This window comes from Ursus maritimus, unplaced genomic scaffold (assembly GCF_017311325.1).
Source record: "Ursus maritimus isolate PB19 unplaced genomic scaffold, ASM1731132v1 scaffold_26, whole genome shotgun sequence".
Lineage (NCBI taxonomy): Eukaryota > Metazoa > Chordata > Mammalia > Carnivora > Ursidae > Ursus > Ursus maritimus.
The window spans coordinates 23,240,052-23,256,439 of record NW_024425119.1 but is presented as its reverse complement, the minus strand read 5'-3'; the positions used below and the strand labels follow the sequence as shown (position 1 = coordinate 23,256,439).

General features: G+C 33.8%; 2 protein-coding genes across 7 annotated transcripts in view; one reads left to right on the top strand and one right to left on the bottom strand.

Moving 5' to 3' along the window:
• Positions 1-11,217, top strand: part of KRAS (KRAS proto-oncogene, GTPase) — a 38,880-nt gene extending 27,663 nt beyond the window's left edge. For 2 of the 4 annotated variants that reach the window (XM_040642259.1, XM_040642257.1), the window contains exons 5-6: positions 1,871-1,994; positions 6,798-6,863. In XM_040642259.1, the coding sequence (XP_040498193.1) occupies positions 1,871-1,990 (120 nt within the window). In that variant the 3' untranslated portion in view covers positions 1,991-1,994; positions 6,798-6,863. Of the gene's footprint in view, positions 1-1,870; positions 1,995-4,499; positions 4,501-6,797 lie in introns of all 4 variants that reach the window. The other 2 variants (XM_040642260.1, XM_040642258.1) reach the window with 2 other exon arrangements.
• Positions 11,218-11,460: 243 nt separating this feature from the next.
• On the bottom strand, positions 11,461-16,371 carry ETFRF1 (electron transfer flavoprotein regulatory factor 1). Of its 3 annotated transcripts, none has more exons than XM_008693135.2 (3): positions 16,251-16,371; positions 12,466-12,553; positions 11,461-12,384 (listed from the first exon to the last, which is right to left on the bottom strand). In XM_008693135.2, the coding sequence occupies exons 2-3, from the start codon at positions 12,514-12,516 to the stop codon at positions 12,169-12,171; spliced, it is 267 nt and encodes an 88-aa protein (XP_008691357.1). In that variant the 5' UTR covers positions 12,517-12,553; positions 16,251-16,371; the 3' UTR covers positions 11,461-12,168. The 3 variants fall into 3 exon arrangements, with proteins under 3 accessions (XP_008691357.1, XP_040498195.1, XP_008691358.1); XM_040642261.1 differs by having other exon boundaries at positions 16,247-16,351; XM_008693136.2 differs by having other exon boundaries at positions 16,159-16,276.
• Positions 16,372-16,388: the final 17 nt, after the last annotated feature.

Sequence of the window (16,388 nt, the reverse complement as noted above, 5' to 3'; positions counted from 1 at the left end):
AGCACAAGTGGCTATCTAAAGTACCAACGTATTTAAATAATTTCAGAAAATGGTTAGAAATTTTTGTTTTGTAGTTGACTTAGCTAGCTGGCTAGCTAGTTGAGTAAATTGATTCCATTAAAAAAGAGATGCGAATTTTCTTGGGCTATTATGATTTTCATATTAGATAGCTGAATAGAAATACATCACTGGATGGTTATAAATAACTTGAGGTGTACATTTTAATATATAAACAACATATTTAAATGCCTATTAACTGAAGCTTAATTTTATGAATTTTAAAGTTTTACTTCAAAGGTAAACTACTGAACTCCACTGAAGCAGTTCTTAGTATATTCTTGATATATATATTATTATTATTAATATATAATTATATATTAAAATTAATATACACTAAAAATTGAGGTGCATTTCCCCCCTTAACTATTAAATGCAATGAATATGTGATAACTTCTGCATGCAAAAATTAAACTGTAGCTATTAATTTACTTCAGTTAATATTTAAATGGCCAGTTCTCTGTGCCTGATTGAATTTTAAACTACAAATCATATTTTTGATATATATTAGCTTTCTAGGTACTGGGTCCATTTTGTCACATTTGATTCATAAAAAGACTGATGTTACCAAGCCCAGAGAGTTAAAATATACAAATCTCCATAGTAAGTAATTCATTTTAAAAATTAAAAACAGATTAGGCTTAAAATTAAATGTACAGTAAAATATTACCAGCCTTTCTAAATACTTATATTTTCTTTTAGAAGAATAAACACAAATCATTAATCTTTTAAATTACTCCGTACATGTATATTAATATTTGTGTGATTTATCTTTAGATGTAGCTTCAACTTTTGGTGGTATGTTTTCTTAGACAAACTTAGGAGCACAGTTAACTGGATACTATGTCCCCTTTGGCTACTGCCTACTTTTCTGGACTGGAAAACACATTGAAAACTTGGATCTCCATATGGCCATATGTGATTGTGTTTGTTGTCATCGCTTTCTTACTGTGGCATTAAGCAGAAGTCCCTTTTCTCCCTTTAGAGTATTTAAATTAGAAGGTATGAAGCCAGTATAATCAGATACTGTTCTAAAAATTATTTTTAAGACTTCTTTCTAATAAAGAAAGAAAATGCAGTGTTAACTATTTTGTGTGTATACTTTAAACAATTCATGGTATTTTCATATTATGGTAAACCGCCCTCATGTAGCATTTTTATTTAAATAATGTAGCTATCCACCCACGAAAGCCCCAGTCTCAGCTCCACTTGTGGACTCTAGAAATTGGCTGGACAGTGTTTTAATTGCAGATAGAACTCAAGATTCCAGTCTCTTGACCCAACTTTATTTCGAGTTATTTTGTGTGTGTGTGTGTGTGTGTGTGTGTGTGTGTGTGTGTGTGTTTTAACTTTAAATATCCCTTTTGTATTATTTTTCTCCTCATTCCCCAGGTAGGGCAGGGTGGGAGAGGTAGGGACTCTTGTTTTTCCTGAGTCAAATAACAAATCTAACTTCAGGTTAAGCTTGGATTAATTCCATGACTAGCAAACTAAAATGATTATGCATTAATTGATACACAGATACTAATAATATACATGTTTAGGTTTTTCATAATCTCCCCTAATTCCTAATTAAGATTTTTAAAAAATTCTAATTCCATTATAAAACAAAAATGATATTAAAGAACAAACCAGGATTCAAGCCCATATTTTAAAACTTCATCCCCAGTTTTATTCAAATAATCTCATGTCTGTTTTAAAAAAGAAATTCTCAAGTAAAGTTCATAATTTCAAACTTCTTACACAAGGCTGTCCCAATAAATTACTATTACCAATGAAACAGACTTTAAAGAAGTTGTGTTTTACAATGCAGAGAGTGGAGGATGCTTTTTATACATTGGTGAGAGAGATCCGACAATACAGATTGAAAAAAATCAACAAAGAAGAAAAGACTCCTGGCTGTGTGAAAATTAAAAAATGCATTGTAATGTAATCTGGTAAGTTCAGCATATTAATTTTGGCAGAAAGCAGATGTCTTTCAAAGGTAACAAAGTAGCAACCACTTTAGAACTACCTAGGTGGGGGATTCTGATTTGAAGTATTAAAAGATAAGAAATTAGTAGTTTGTTTCCATAATTAGTACATTTATTTTAAATTTAATGTGTATTAATTATAATTGATGCAGTTTTGATAGCTGTAGACTACATATGTCATCGGGTCTAGAAAGAAAAAAGAAAGGAAACTGCATAAAGTAGTAAGGTTGAATGGTCCAGAAGGTGGGGAAGGGCCTACTCTTAAAATATATTCTTTCTTTCTGACATTCTGCGAGCAAATACTTGTTCTGCGTATGTGCTCTACGGCATCAACATCATATTTTTACCCAAATAAGAAACCTGGAGTCTTGAAATGACTCTAACATCCCTCTTTTGCACTCCCATTTGGAGGCAACCACAAATTTCTTCGATGTTACATTTTGACTTTTATCACATCATTAGTTCAGGTCCCGGTCATTTCTTTTTGGGACTCTTATATCCTCTTATTTGGTTTACCTGTTGCTGCCTTTATTCACAGTGCAATTGGAGAAATAGACTTAAAAGAAATCTCATTCTCTTTTCTTTAAAGTCCAGTTACTGACTTCCTGTTACCTGTGGAATAAAATCTCAAACTTCAAAGTATGTTATAAATGTCTTTTAACATCTTCCTACCCTTCTAGCCTTTGGCCTTATCCCTAAAAACTCCCTGCCTGAAGTTTTCTTTTGTTGGTGGATTTGTTGTTGTTTTTGTTGTTATTGTTTTAGTCCTTACATAAGTAAGCACCATGTTATTTCTTACCTTCTCTTTAGTCTTGGCTATTGCTCTTGGTTGGAATGCCAGTATAGTTTAATCCATAGTCTTATTAATTAGCTAACATTTTTTTCATGATTATTTTCCAAGAATCTTTCTTTATAGCCTTAGACTAGGCATAATGCTCTTCCTGTGTATTCCCAATACACTGTTCTTAACTGTTACGTGCTTGCCATGTTAAATTGAAATAACCTCTTTTATGTTTGATTCCTATACACTAGAGTCTTAGCCACAATCATGTATTTTTAATATTTGTGTGACGATGACCTAACAAGGTTCCTGGTACATAGTAGCTGCCCATTTGGATTTATTGAGTGGAAATTCTCAGTTTCCTTTTTTTTTTTTAGATTTATTTATTTATTTTAGAGAGTACGTGTGCTTCGGCATGCACACAGTGGGGGAGAGGGAGAGAGAGACTCTGTGCTGAGCATGGAGCCTGATGCAGGGCTCCATCTTATGACCCTGAGATCATGACCTGAGCCCAAATCAAGAGTCTGACTCTTAACCTACTGAGCCACCACGGTGCCCCAGTTTTCCTTTCCACACCAACTCATATTAAATTTGGTCTTGCTCAGAAAAAATTTCACTCAGTAGTTTTTATTATGTGAATTTAAGGTCTGAAGTAATTAGTGTATCTCCCAAAAACATAAAATGTACATCTGAATAATAGATTCAGTCCCAAAAGATAGATGCTATACTATTCTGCTAACCTCAGAAGAATAAAGCATGACTGGCATTAATTTTTATTGAGACTTATGAACTCCTAATATTTTTTGAGTATCATTGTATAGAGCAATATGTTAATTTAGAAGCTCTGTATAATTTAACATTGCAATGCTATCTGAAAAATTAAACTTTTTAAATAACAGTAGCCATGATTTAAGTGGTGGGTTTTTTAAATTTTTTCCTCCTATTGTCTTATTGGTGGGTGATTTTTAAAGTACAACTATTTAGAATAAAGTAAGTTTTGCACTTAAACTGTTTTTAAAAACAAAAGTGGAAGCACATGATTTTCTAAGATTTCTTATTTGTGACTGTGTAGTGTGACTGTCAAGTAATTGGTGGGCATGGTGAATTGAATCCTTGTTTCTTCAGTGGGCATGGATAGCATTTAAATAAAAAAGTGTACTTGGTAATACTTAAAATTTTAAATAAAAATAGTTTTACAAAATGAATTTGACAATAATAAATATATACAAATTAGTTTTTCTTAGTCCTAAAATGGTTGGGTTTCAGCAAAATTACTGGGATAATATTTTTGTCTTTTATATGCATATATGAAAATGACTAGTTCCCATATGGAAAAAAGGAATTCAGTGCCCTGTTTCTACTAATTATAACCTGTTCCTAATCATTGAAATTATTTAACTTTAATAAGTTACATAAAAGAGTTCAATATTAAGAAAGAATGCAGTATTAACCTATTTGTCAGAATCTTAGAAGAAGAAGGTAATGTTAACAATTCTGTTTTCATTGTCTCCTAAATACTTCTGTCTTGTCTTCACCTTATAATGTGTCTTCTCTATATCCATATCATGGTTTTTCATTTTATCTGCTTCACCATTTTAGTATCATTGACATTTTTCTTCATTATAAAAGCAGTTGAAGTGGAGTAGACTACATAAGTTTGTATGTGTGAGCAAAGGAAATTTGTGAAGGGTGGGGGAGTTGGACTATATCTAGATCCTCTTTTAAGATTCCATACCATTCTCAGGATTTATGATTATAAATTAGTTGGGTTGGTGAGCTATAAAATAATTATTCTTTATTATATCGTTGGAAGTTTTGCTTTCTGTTATTAAAAGGGTTAGCATGAAGGTTTATCTATATTAAGTCTCAATTGTATTGCTAATAAATTATATTTTATCACTTTTCCTCTCTCCTTTGGGTAAGGGAAAAGCATGTGTGTGTCAATAATGAATGATATCAGAAAGTGGAGAATGTCAGTGAGTGCAGTTTGGGTGTTTTATTGGGGACTTTTTTCACTTAGACGTCACACAAAAATTCTGGTTTTTATCCTAGAACTATTTATTTACTTATTAAAAGATTTTATTTTTTTCAAGATTTATTTATTTTAGAGAGAGAGAGAACCAGGAGGGGAAGGGCAGTGGGAGAGAAAAATCCTCAAGCAGACTCCCCGCTGAGAGGCGAGCTTGATGTGGGACTTGATCAGCCTGAGCTGAAATCAAAAGTTGGATGCTTTACCTGAGCCACCCAGGCGCCCCTTAAGAGAGAGAGAGAGAGAGATTGGGGCATGTGGGGAAGGGCAGAGGGAGAGGGAGAGAATCTCAAGCATACTCTGCACTCAGCAGGGAGCCAATGGTGGGGCTTGATCTTGCAACCAGAGATCATGACCAGAGCCAGAATCAAGAGTTGGTCGCTTAACCCACTGAGCCACCCAGGTACCCCTACAACAGTTTAAACCTAAACAAGCCTGTCATTCCTGCTGTGTTTCTTTAAAAATATTGATAATATTTTTCTGATTTTTTAGATCTTTTGTGAAAATTAGTTAAATGTAACTTGAATGAAAATGCCCTGAATTAATTTTATTATTTTGAAATATTAATTGTAAAACATCTTAGTAGTGTAGTAAAAGAGAGATCCTATCACTGTTAAATTTTTAAATTTTAAATTATGTTCAACATAACTTAACGTATTTATATGAATATTCAACAGAAGTGGTTAAAATGAGTAAAAACCTGATTTTCATTGTTCTTAAAGTGGCTTAATTTATACAACTTTATTTGCTGGGTATTTGATTTGTTCTTAGGACTCCCTCTAGTGTCTCTGTTTGAAAGCATCATTAGGTTAACAGGCTTAAAAATAATTACTGTTCCATTGAACAGATTTTTAAATATATAGAGGATCATACTTTTTAAATTTCTTTGTTTTCCCATTTTTTATTTTGCTTTTATATTTAACTTGCTTTTTAATGGGGTCATGACAGGAATTGACTTCTATAATCTTGTATAATTTCAGTATTGTAGGGTTAAAATCTCCTGTTCTGCTACCACTTTGAGTGCTATTTTCCACCTTCTGAATTATTAGGTTAAAAATTATTCTGACTTGAAATCACTTTCAGCCATTACTTATTCAGATACCTTGCTTCGATCAGGAATAGATGTACCAAAATGACCAAATGGAAATTTCTTTGAAGATACAGCATTTGGCTTTATATGACAAACTTTTGAATACATAATATATTAAAACTAACTTAAACCATAATAAATAAAAGAGAATCTTCTCCAGATTGGTAACTACACCACCATTTAAATGATTTAGCTCATTTCTCTACAAATCTGAGGTATTACATTTTTCAAACTGTTGTGTATTACCTTTGGAGTCACTTTAAGTTTCTATATGTTAAGTATATGAGTTGAAACCAATGCCTTAATATATATTATTTGAAAGCTGAAAGGATATTTGAATACTGTTTACTTCTTGGGGCTTATTTAAATCTAATGGATTTTAGTAAGTATTGAACCCAGAGCTCAAATATTGTTACTGAATATTTATGAAAATAATATGTACTTGCATGGCTTATATCTAATATCTAGAAACTCTGGGATAACTAAGTGTAAATGTATATTCACACACAGAAAAACACACACAGGTGCATTTGGATTTTGGTGACAAAGTGTGCCAGTATAGAAAAATGAGTAGCAAAGTAAGTTCTGGGAAAAAGTTATTTGTTCAGCTTATGTAAGATTGTGTACATTGACTTTCTTTGCCTTCTGTGAAAATTAGTGTTCCTATTTATGATATTGATGAAATATTCAGGAAGAAAACATTATAAGAATCCTAGAAGTCTGATACTTATTCAGTTGCCTAAAGAGAAATGTAAAGTCCCTTATTTATCATTATTAGAGTTCCCATTAGTCATCTATCCTTTCTGTTATCTGTATACCTCAATCCATCATATATACTCACATTTTAATACTTGTTATGTGTTTCAGGGTGTTGACGATGCCTTCTATACATTAGTTCGAGAAATTCGAAAACATAAAGAAAAGATGAGCAAAGATGGTAAAAAGAAGAAAAAGAAGTCAAAGACAAAGTGTATAATTATGTAAATACAATTTGTACTTTTTTCTTAAGGCATACTTAAGTAAAAGTGGTAATTTTTGTACATTACACTAAATTATTAGCATTTGTTTTAGCATTACCTAATTTTCTGCTCCATCCAAACTGTTAGCTTTTATCTTGAATGCTTATTTTAAAATGACAGTGGAAACTTTTTTCCTCTAAGTGCCAGTATTCCCTGAGTTTTGGTTTTTGAACTAGCAATGCCTGTGAAAAAGAAACTGAATACCTGAGATTTCTGTCTTGGGGTTTTTGGTGCATGCGGTTGATTACTTCCTATTTTTCTTACCAATTGTGAACTTTGGTGTGAAACAAATTAATGAAGCTTTCGAATCATCCCTATTCTGTGTTTTATCTAGTCACATACATGGATTAATTACTAATTATAACCTCAGTTGAGATTTCATGATTGGTTTTACTGAAACATTGAGGGAACATGAATTTATGGGCTTCTTGTAGATTCATCTTGTAGGTATAATGTCCTATAGTTTCAGTCACCCTTAATGAATGTAAAGTTACACTGTTCACAAAGGTTTTCTCCATCTTTTCACTGCTATTTGTCATAGTCACGCTCCCTAAAATATTATATTTTTTCTATAAAAAGGGAAAAAATGGAAAAAAATAAAAGGCAATGGAAAATATTAAAAGGCATTTACTTTCCATATTAGATAAATTCCTATAATACTCTGAATAGCTTTTCCTGTTAAGGCAGACCCAGTATGTAATGAGGATTATAGTGACCATTTTGGGACTATATTTACATGCTACTAAATTTTTGTATTAATTGAAAAAATTTTAACATGTATAAAAAATTCCCATAGGAATTAAATATAGTCTCCGTGTGTCAGATTGCTCTTTCTTAGTATAACTTTAAATATTTTCTTGATCTTCAGTCTTAGAAAATAGTTTTAATTCTGGTAGTGACGTTAAAGATTATTTGGGCCAGTTAGCTTTAGTAGATATTAAAGAGACCAAGGTGGCAAGGCCAGGCGTGGTGTGAACCTTTGAGCTTCATTAAGAGTTTCAGAGTATGGACTGCATCCCTGCGGTCTCCCAGTGTTGTCATGCATTGGGTGGTCAAAGTGGGGATGAGGAGAGTTTGGATAAGATGCATCCTCACTGTGTGGTGGTCCTGCTGACAGATCAGGAACATCACTTTTGTTTAAAAAAAAAAAACAAAAAACTAGAACTTTTTAAAAACATTATTTCAAATAAGATTTCGGGGTAGGGGGTGGCAAGACTTTAATTTTTTTTAAACAATGAAGTGAAAAAGTTTCAAAATCTTTAGTATTGGCTAGTTCTCAGCACTGGCTAAAGTAACATTTCATACACACAAGTATGGTCCATATTTAAGAATATCTAATACTTAAATAATAAAATAATAACAATGATTCTTTCAGTGCTTTTAAAATGTATTTTTAAATATCTGAAATGAGATGGTGTATTGAGGTGAAGATATCACTGGACTAGGAGGAAGGTGACTTAAATTCTAGTTACATGTCTTTTACAACTTCAGTTTTGGGCAAATCACTTACTATCCATTTCTTCATGTTAAAATAAGTCATCTCAAAGGCTATAGCTAGCATTACAACTATGTGATTTACATTCAGTTTACATAAGGATATATCTATCTGTCAATCTCAGCACAATCTGTAACTTTTTAACTGTGTTATTATCTTCAGCGCCAGTCTCAGACAAAGTTGTGCAAGAGGTGAAGTTTATTTTTGAGTATCTGTTCTCCAGTAGCAGTACTCCTCTCCCATATTAGTGTCACCTTGCCTGCCTACCCTTCTACATGCCCCATGACTTGACGCTTTTTTTTTTAATACTTCTAATTCCCCTAACCTCAAGATTTGTTGCTGCTTTGGATATCTCCATGAAGGCTTCCCATCAAGTCACATTAGTCAGGCTCAACATAATCTGACAGATACTGTAGTAGGATTTGACCTAATAAACTAATTTTCAGATGGTAGCTATAGCAATTTAATTTTGATCCTTTGAACATCATCTCTTTGCTACCTGGTCTACTAGTGACTAAGTAGGAAAAGTAGGAATTTTCATACCTGCTGTGAATAGACAGACCCTATCCAGTAGAATTTAATAAATTTAATTCAGAAATACTGAAAGATTTCCTTAGATAATCTAAAACTAGGACTAGCCCTGGTAACAGTGATACATTCCATTATTTTAATAAGTAAAATCTTCTTACAATGAAAAATACTTTAAAATTTAATTCATAAAGCTTACTTTTTAGCAGAATTAATTTATACAGCAAAAATCTGAGTGCCTGTTGGATGCCAGGTACTACACAAGGCACTGGGGATATTACGGTATCCCCAACGAGGGACATAATCCCTCTCCTTATGTAGTGCTGATATTTTAGAGTGGTCTGTAATATCTTAGGCATTTGGCACATGACCCAGAGATAACATATGAATATTTTAGTTTGGCAAAGTAGGGAGATAGTCTCTAAGGTTTCTTCCAGATCTAAAATAATTGTTTTGCTCTGATTCCAGTAAAGCGGTTTAATCAAGCTACTTTATATAAATCACTTTACTTCATTATTTTAAAGGAATAAACTTGACTATATTTTTTATTTGGGATAATTATGTGATTTTGTTGGGACAGTTGTAGTACACATTAAATCATATGTCAGATGATAACATTAAAATTCCCAAGTGTGTAATATTGTAGTTGGTCTCTTTATATCATAATTAAAATAGACTTAAATATTGAATTCAAAAATAGTTTCATTTATCTGGGTGTGAATAAACAGATGCCTGAACTAATTCACAGAAAAGGAAATTTCTGTGTAAAAATCAGTCCAACTTGTGAAATGCTATGCTAAACTACAGGTTTATGGAACATTATCTAGATCGGGTGTTAAGACTTTATATAGTACTTCCTCTTGTTTCTACACAAGAGAAAGAAATGGCCATACTTCAGGAATTGCAGTGCATAACTGAGGGATTTTTAGGACTCTTGAATTTTTAATGTAGCTGGGCAACTTTTTTTAGGCAGTGGTAATTATCCTTTATTATGTGAATTTTGAATGGTTTGACAAAAGGTTTGTTTTTGTAGAGATTTTAAAAGGGGAGCGATAATCCTAGAAAAATATTATGTAATTATTACGGCCTTAAAGATAAAAATCCTTGGAGTTGAAAAAAATTGAAAGTTGAAATTACATAGTCTTAGACATTAACATGTTTGTGGAAGAATGTAGAAGAAGTAGGTAGTATAATTTGAGTGAATATTCCCAGTTAGGAATTCTAGGCTCTGTTTTAACTGAGTCACACTGCATAGGAATTTAGAACCTAACTTATACAGGTCATCAGAATCTTTGCCACCATTGCACAATTTTGTCCTAATATATATAGAAAGTTTGTGAGGCATGTTCAGTTGCAGTTTGCATAAGTTCATCTCATTTGTGTTCCAGTGATTTTTTTCTTCTAACCATTTTTTTTCTAAACAATACACGTTTTTTTGGTAGGCAATAAAAACTGTCATTTCCATTGTCAAAAAGTAATTTCTTGGTAACTGAATTAATAGTTTTTAAAAAACCAGTTACTTTAAAACTGAATTTATATTTAATAGCATGAAACTTGCATTGAGAAATTGAACAGCATACAACTGGTAGCTGTAAATTCCTTCAGAAAATGAAAATCATTTCTTCCTAAAGATATTATTTACATCAGTTCTTGAAGAATAGTCATAACTAGATTAGTAAATATTTTTAGTTTAATAGTTTTAAGTGCCTGTTTGGGATGATGATAGGCAATTTAGATGAATTTAGGAAAAAACAAAGTTCTTACTTACAGAAATTCCATTACAGAGGGTCCCCCTCCCCATAAGCTAAATGGGTTATGTAATGTTTTATCCAGAAGTTTCCAGTTCCACTGTCTTGTGTTTTCATGTTGAAAATACTTTTGCATTTTTCCTTTGAGTGCCAATTTCTTACTAGTACTATTTCTTAATGTAACATGTTTACCTGGAATGTATTTTAACTATTTTTGTATAGTGTAAACTGAAACATGCACATTTTGTACATTGTGCTTTTTTTTGTGGGACATATGCAGTGTGATCCAGTTGTTTTCCATCATTTGGTTGCGCTGACCTAGGAATGTTGGTCATATCAAACATTAAATTTAAAAATGACCACTCTTTTAATTAAAATTAACTTTTAAATGTTTATAGGAGTATGTGCTGTGAAGTGATCTGAAATTTGTAATATTTTTGTCATGAACTGTACTGCTCCTAATTATTGTAATGTAATAAAAATAGTTATGGTGACTATGATAGTGTGTACTTCTTGACGTAAATTTCAAACATTTGCCCCACAGTTGATATGGAATAGCTTATAAGCCACAGACACTGTATTAGTGAATCTTTTGCAGCTTATACATTTATGTTCTTTATTTGCAAAGGGTGCTGTGAACATTATGTGAACGTTTAAGTGTTTGCTTAAAACCATGTTAGATTTAGGTCCATTACTGTGTTAACTCATTTAGAAGTAGATGCAAAACACATCTGCCTTAATGATGAAAGAACAGAATAACATTATTTATTACTTTTTATCAGTAAAGGTAATTGATACACAGCAGGTGATTTGTTTTAAGACCCAAAGGGAGCCAGCAGCAAAATTAATAATGGAAGATACTAAACAGGTATATATAATGCCAGTCACTGGCAGCCTACTTCAAGATCAGAAATAATCTTACCCCATACATATTACTTCTATAACTGCACTTAAATCATTACCATGTGCTATTTGTTTTGTGGTGAACCTTGAATTTGTGCTGTTAATGTACCAAATATGCTCAAAAATAAGGTGGTACTCCTTCAAAAGTTAAGGGAAAGAAATGTGCAAGAAATTATTTTGCTTAGTTAAATGTATTAAATGAGATTCTCTTGTCAGTAAAATGGGGAAATGGGCTTAGAATAACTGGTAAAAAAAATCATTGAGCTCAAAATATTTTAAGTACATTATATTTTCATTCAAAATTGGGTACTCATTAATTTTTAATTTGTAGTTGGCTATATTGCTAATTTTGTATAAAAATTAAAGGGTTGCTGATAAAGCTCTGTGAACAGAAGCTGAAGCCTATTTTAGTTCATTAAGGCAGCTCAGGTATTTTTACGTAACGTGTATATCTTGCCATTTTAAGTTACAGTTACTTTTATCATATCTGGTATACATAAACAGCTGGCACTGAATTCCAGTCAAATTATAGTAATAGTGATCAGTTAGTTTTGTTGATCTGAATAATAGCGTTGTTTCATCGCTCTGTATTTCCTAAGGAAGTATAAAGCTTCTAGCTCTTTCATTACAAATTCGCCCCGTCCAATAAGTTCTTTGATCTTCTGTGGGTCCTTCACATCTTTGTTTTTTAGGAAAACATTCTTCAGACGCCTTTTAAAATAGTCTGCTCCTTTTGGATAGTCTCGTCCAAGATACAGCAGCTTAAAAAAGAAAGGTTATATATTTCTAAACAATCTGTGTCTCAGTAAAATATGTATAAAACTGGCAACATAATTACTTACATTTTTATAAAGATTCAGTACTTCTCCTCTTAAAGAATTGGCCATTTTCATTTATTATGGAAAGGATCCCCTTTTATACATAACATACCTAAAGAAAAATAAAAATGTTTGTAAATAACTGCTTTGTAGTCCCAAAAAAAGAATCAAAGATTTTATACATTGGGAAAAAATGGTAACTTTTTTTTTAATTCAATAAATACTTATTGAGCACTTATGTTCCAAGCAGTGGGACATATCCATGAGATGTCAGATAAGATACCTGCTCTCACAGAACTAACCTTTCCTGTGGGAGATATAATAAGCAAACAGAATTATGAATTGTGTAAGTCCTATGAAGGAAAAAGGGTAATGAGAGAGAAAATGAATTGTCAAAGATAGTTATGTAGGTATACCTTCTTTTATACAGAGTGGAATGAATTAGATTTAAATCCCAGCTGCATAACGTTATACAGATTACTTAACCTTTATGAGCTTCAGTTTCCTTACTGTCGAAAGGAAGACTCTATGTTGCTCTCAAGGCAAGGCCAGATTCATTTGGAGGACACTGGAAAGAGTCCTAGTCATATCTAGAAGGGTGCTATCCTAAGAAAAGCTAAAGAGTAGAAGCTGGGTGTGGGAGTCAAGCAGGTTCACAGCTAATGGTAGATGGGCAATAAGAGTGGTGGTAAAGAGACCAGTGAACAACCCCTAAGTGGGTACACGTGTGACAGACAAGCGGGCAACATCCAGTGAAGTAGGTTATGCTTTATGTGTAACTCGTTAGTGCCACTAGGGAAAGGTGGCTCCTTAAAGGCACCATGACAGCCTACACACAGAAAATAACTCCCATTACTTGTTATGGTTGTGAGGATTAAATCATAAAATTCCTAACACCATAAGCATTTAGTTTATGATAGGCCCAAAGTAAATGTCCATGTCATTTATAAAGTTCCTTAAAATTCTATTATTCCTATATTCCCAATGACCTAAGAAAACATATACTTGATGTCCCTCATTAACATAATTATTTTGAAATAATTTCAATCTTGCAGAAAAGTTGCAACATATTTCCTGAACAAGAATTTGAGGAATATACTTAAGAATTTGAGAATTTAGAGTAACTTCCTAACATGACATACAATTAGTGTGAATACTTTGCAGTGCCATCCAACAGAAATATAATCCAAGACATCTATGTAATACTACATTTTCTAGTAGCCCATATTAAAAAATAAAAAATTTTAAAATATATTTTGTTCACATCCAAAATATTATTTCAATGTGTCATGTTAGCTACATTTCAGGTGCTTATATTGCCACCATGGTGGGCAGAACAGCTTTAGAGTATAGTTCCTGTGAACAAGGACAATTCCTACAGGACAGTACAACCATTAGAATCAGGAAGCTAACAGTGCTACGTACATTACTACATCAAATCCACAACCCCTTCATGTTTTGGCAGCCCTCCCAAAGACGCCCTTTATAGCAGAAAGTTCCAATCCAGGATTACACATTGCATTTAGTTTTCATGTCTCTTCAGCCTTCCATCCGAAACAATTCCTCAAGTTTCCTTGACTTTCATGAACTTCATACTTGTGAAGATCACAGGCCGTTTATTTTATAGAATAGCTGGAGACTACCACAGATGTTTAAAGTGCTCAGAAATAACAGAGTACCCTGGGAAGGGGAGCAAGGGACTGGGGAACAGGAAGGGATCAAAAGGCAGGAGGAAATTCGTGGGGATAATGGAGATGTTCATCATTGTGATTGTGGTGATAGTTTTATAGCTGTATGCATATGTCAAATTTATCAGATCGATTTACACTTTAAAGTGTAACTTACTGTATGTCAATTATACCTCAGTAAAACTTTTAAAAAATTGGCATAAATATGCTGGCAAAATGTTAAGAGGAGGGCTGGGAAATAGTGAGGTACACATGGAAATAAGATCTAAACCACAAGGCTGCCAGTTAGTAGTCAGGGTAGGTCTGCCACCAGTCAAGTTGCATAAAACTGGGTATGCCTCTCTCGGGTGGGAGCCCTGTTTGTAAACACTTATTTTAAATGTTTTAAATATATATTTGGAAGACTCCTGCTGCCAGAATGGCAGCTAAATGAAGTCCTTTTCACTTCTTGCTGAAGTTCATAAATCTGATTCTCTGGCTTCTCTTTCTTAAGGGGGGAAAAATCACATATGAACAAACATTATTTCTTTTAATTCTTACATAATTCCTCACTTTATTAATAGTTTTTAAGCTAATTCACATAGCAAACATATAGTGTATCAGAACAATTCTTTTTGAGCTTTCTTGTAATTTTGTTTTTCTCCAAATTGCTTTTTCTGCTTTTGTCTGGATAGCTTCCAAGCTTTCTTCCCAAGTCTGCTGCTCTCCCCCCGCTGCCATTTTTACAAGTGAAATGACAAAAAAAGCTTTTTAGAAGATCTGTATACATGGCTGCAACTTAACGGACTCTGAGCTTCACTTAGGGTGATCTTAGTGCACCCTTTGTTGGGGAACCTCTGAAGTCAAAGTCCTTCTTCCTGGGCTGATCAGTTTCCCCAGAGAAGAAATTTCCAGTTTGCTGAGGATTTGTGTATTCAATTTTAATAAAAGGAAGAAGAATGGGGCCCTGCATTCAGCATTATGTACACCACATTTAATTTGTTTCCAGTGTGGGTCTCATGTACTTAGTATACCTGAGGACACCCCAGTGCAGAGAATAGTATTATTTGGTCAGAAATATATCTCCATGCTTCTGTCAAATGAGAGGTGCAGTCCCTCTAGAGGTGTTTTTCAAATAGATTTTACTTAATCTCTGATTTACTTCATTCTTCATTTCCAATTCCCTGTTCCATTGGCTTTTGAAAATTAATGCAGTATAAACTAGGCTTTTCTGGTGTGTTGAGTCACATGCATTCATCTGGTTTGCAACTTCCAAAATTTTACTGTTGTCATCTTCTCTCTTCTAATTTTTTCAGTTTTTATAATCCTCATTTACTAATACATTTAGTCAATAAAGTTGGAAGGGAGAGAGCATTATAAAATTAGAATTCAGAGATAAGAAATGGTGCCATGATTTTAAAGTATTCAATGTTCTGTCATGCTAAAACAGGGTTCCAAAATCACAGAATTGAGAATTTGGATTGAGCTTAATTTCTTAATCATTTAATTTCTAGTTTTCCTGTTGGCCTAAGTTGCCAGTGTTTCTTCATGTGGGGAGGAGACTGAAATTCTGAAGGTTATGCTACTGACTAGCACAATTAGCCTGTGACCTTGGGCTTAATGAGTCTTGCTGGGCCTCAGCGACCTTCACTGTAGGAAATCCTTTGCCCAGGAATCACTTCAAGTAATTTCCAGTTCTTGTTTAGAGCTGCTCTTAGGAAAAACGGCATATACATAACTTGCACAGAAAGTAAACGGAACCATGTGCAGAGAGAAGAATCCAAAGGTTATAAATTTCAAAATAACCAACCCTCTTGGAACCGATTTATTTACCCCTTTCTCTAAATTGCCAATTGAGCCCCGTCTCCACTCGGTTCTAAGCCGTGGTGGCCCAGGCAGCCCACCCAGGTGTCAGTCACTTCACCCAATCGCGAAGCCGGAGTCTCCCTTCCTTCTGGAAAGCCCTCACAGAAAGAGTCGCCCCAACACACTCCTAGGGAGGAAGTGAGACTGTCAACGTCAGAAGACGTTCAGAAACCCTGTGCCTCACCCGGTGGTCCCTGCCCAGACCATACTTCATCGCCTCCAGACCCCAAGATCTGGAAGACAGAATAAAACGTCCCTGCGGCTGCACTCACGCACTTTCCGGCATTCCACAGCCGTAAAGCCCTCCGACCGCTCCGACTCCGGGGTCCGTCAACACCGAAGCAGGGCGGGTGTTGGTGTGAGGCAGCCAGTCAGAGAAGGGGGCGGGGCGTCTCACGAAAGAACCCCAGTGCG

Coding starts and splice junctions, on each gene's coding strand:
- ETFRF1 (XM_008693135.2), bottom strand. CDS start 12,516: ATGAAAATGGCCAATTCTTTAAGAGGAGAAGTACTGAATCTTTATAAA. Junction 12,385..12,465: donor TACTGAATCTTTATAAAAAT/GTAAGTAATTAT, acceptor TTCTTTTTTAAG/CTGCTGTATCTTGGACGAGA.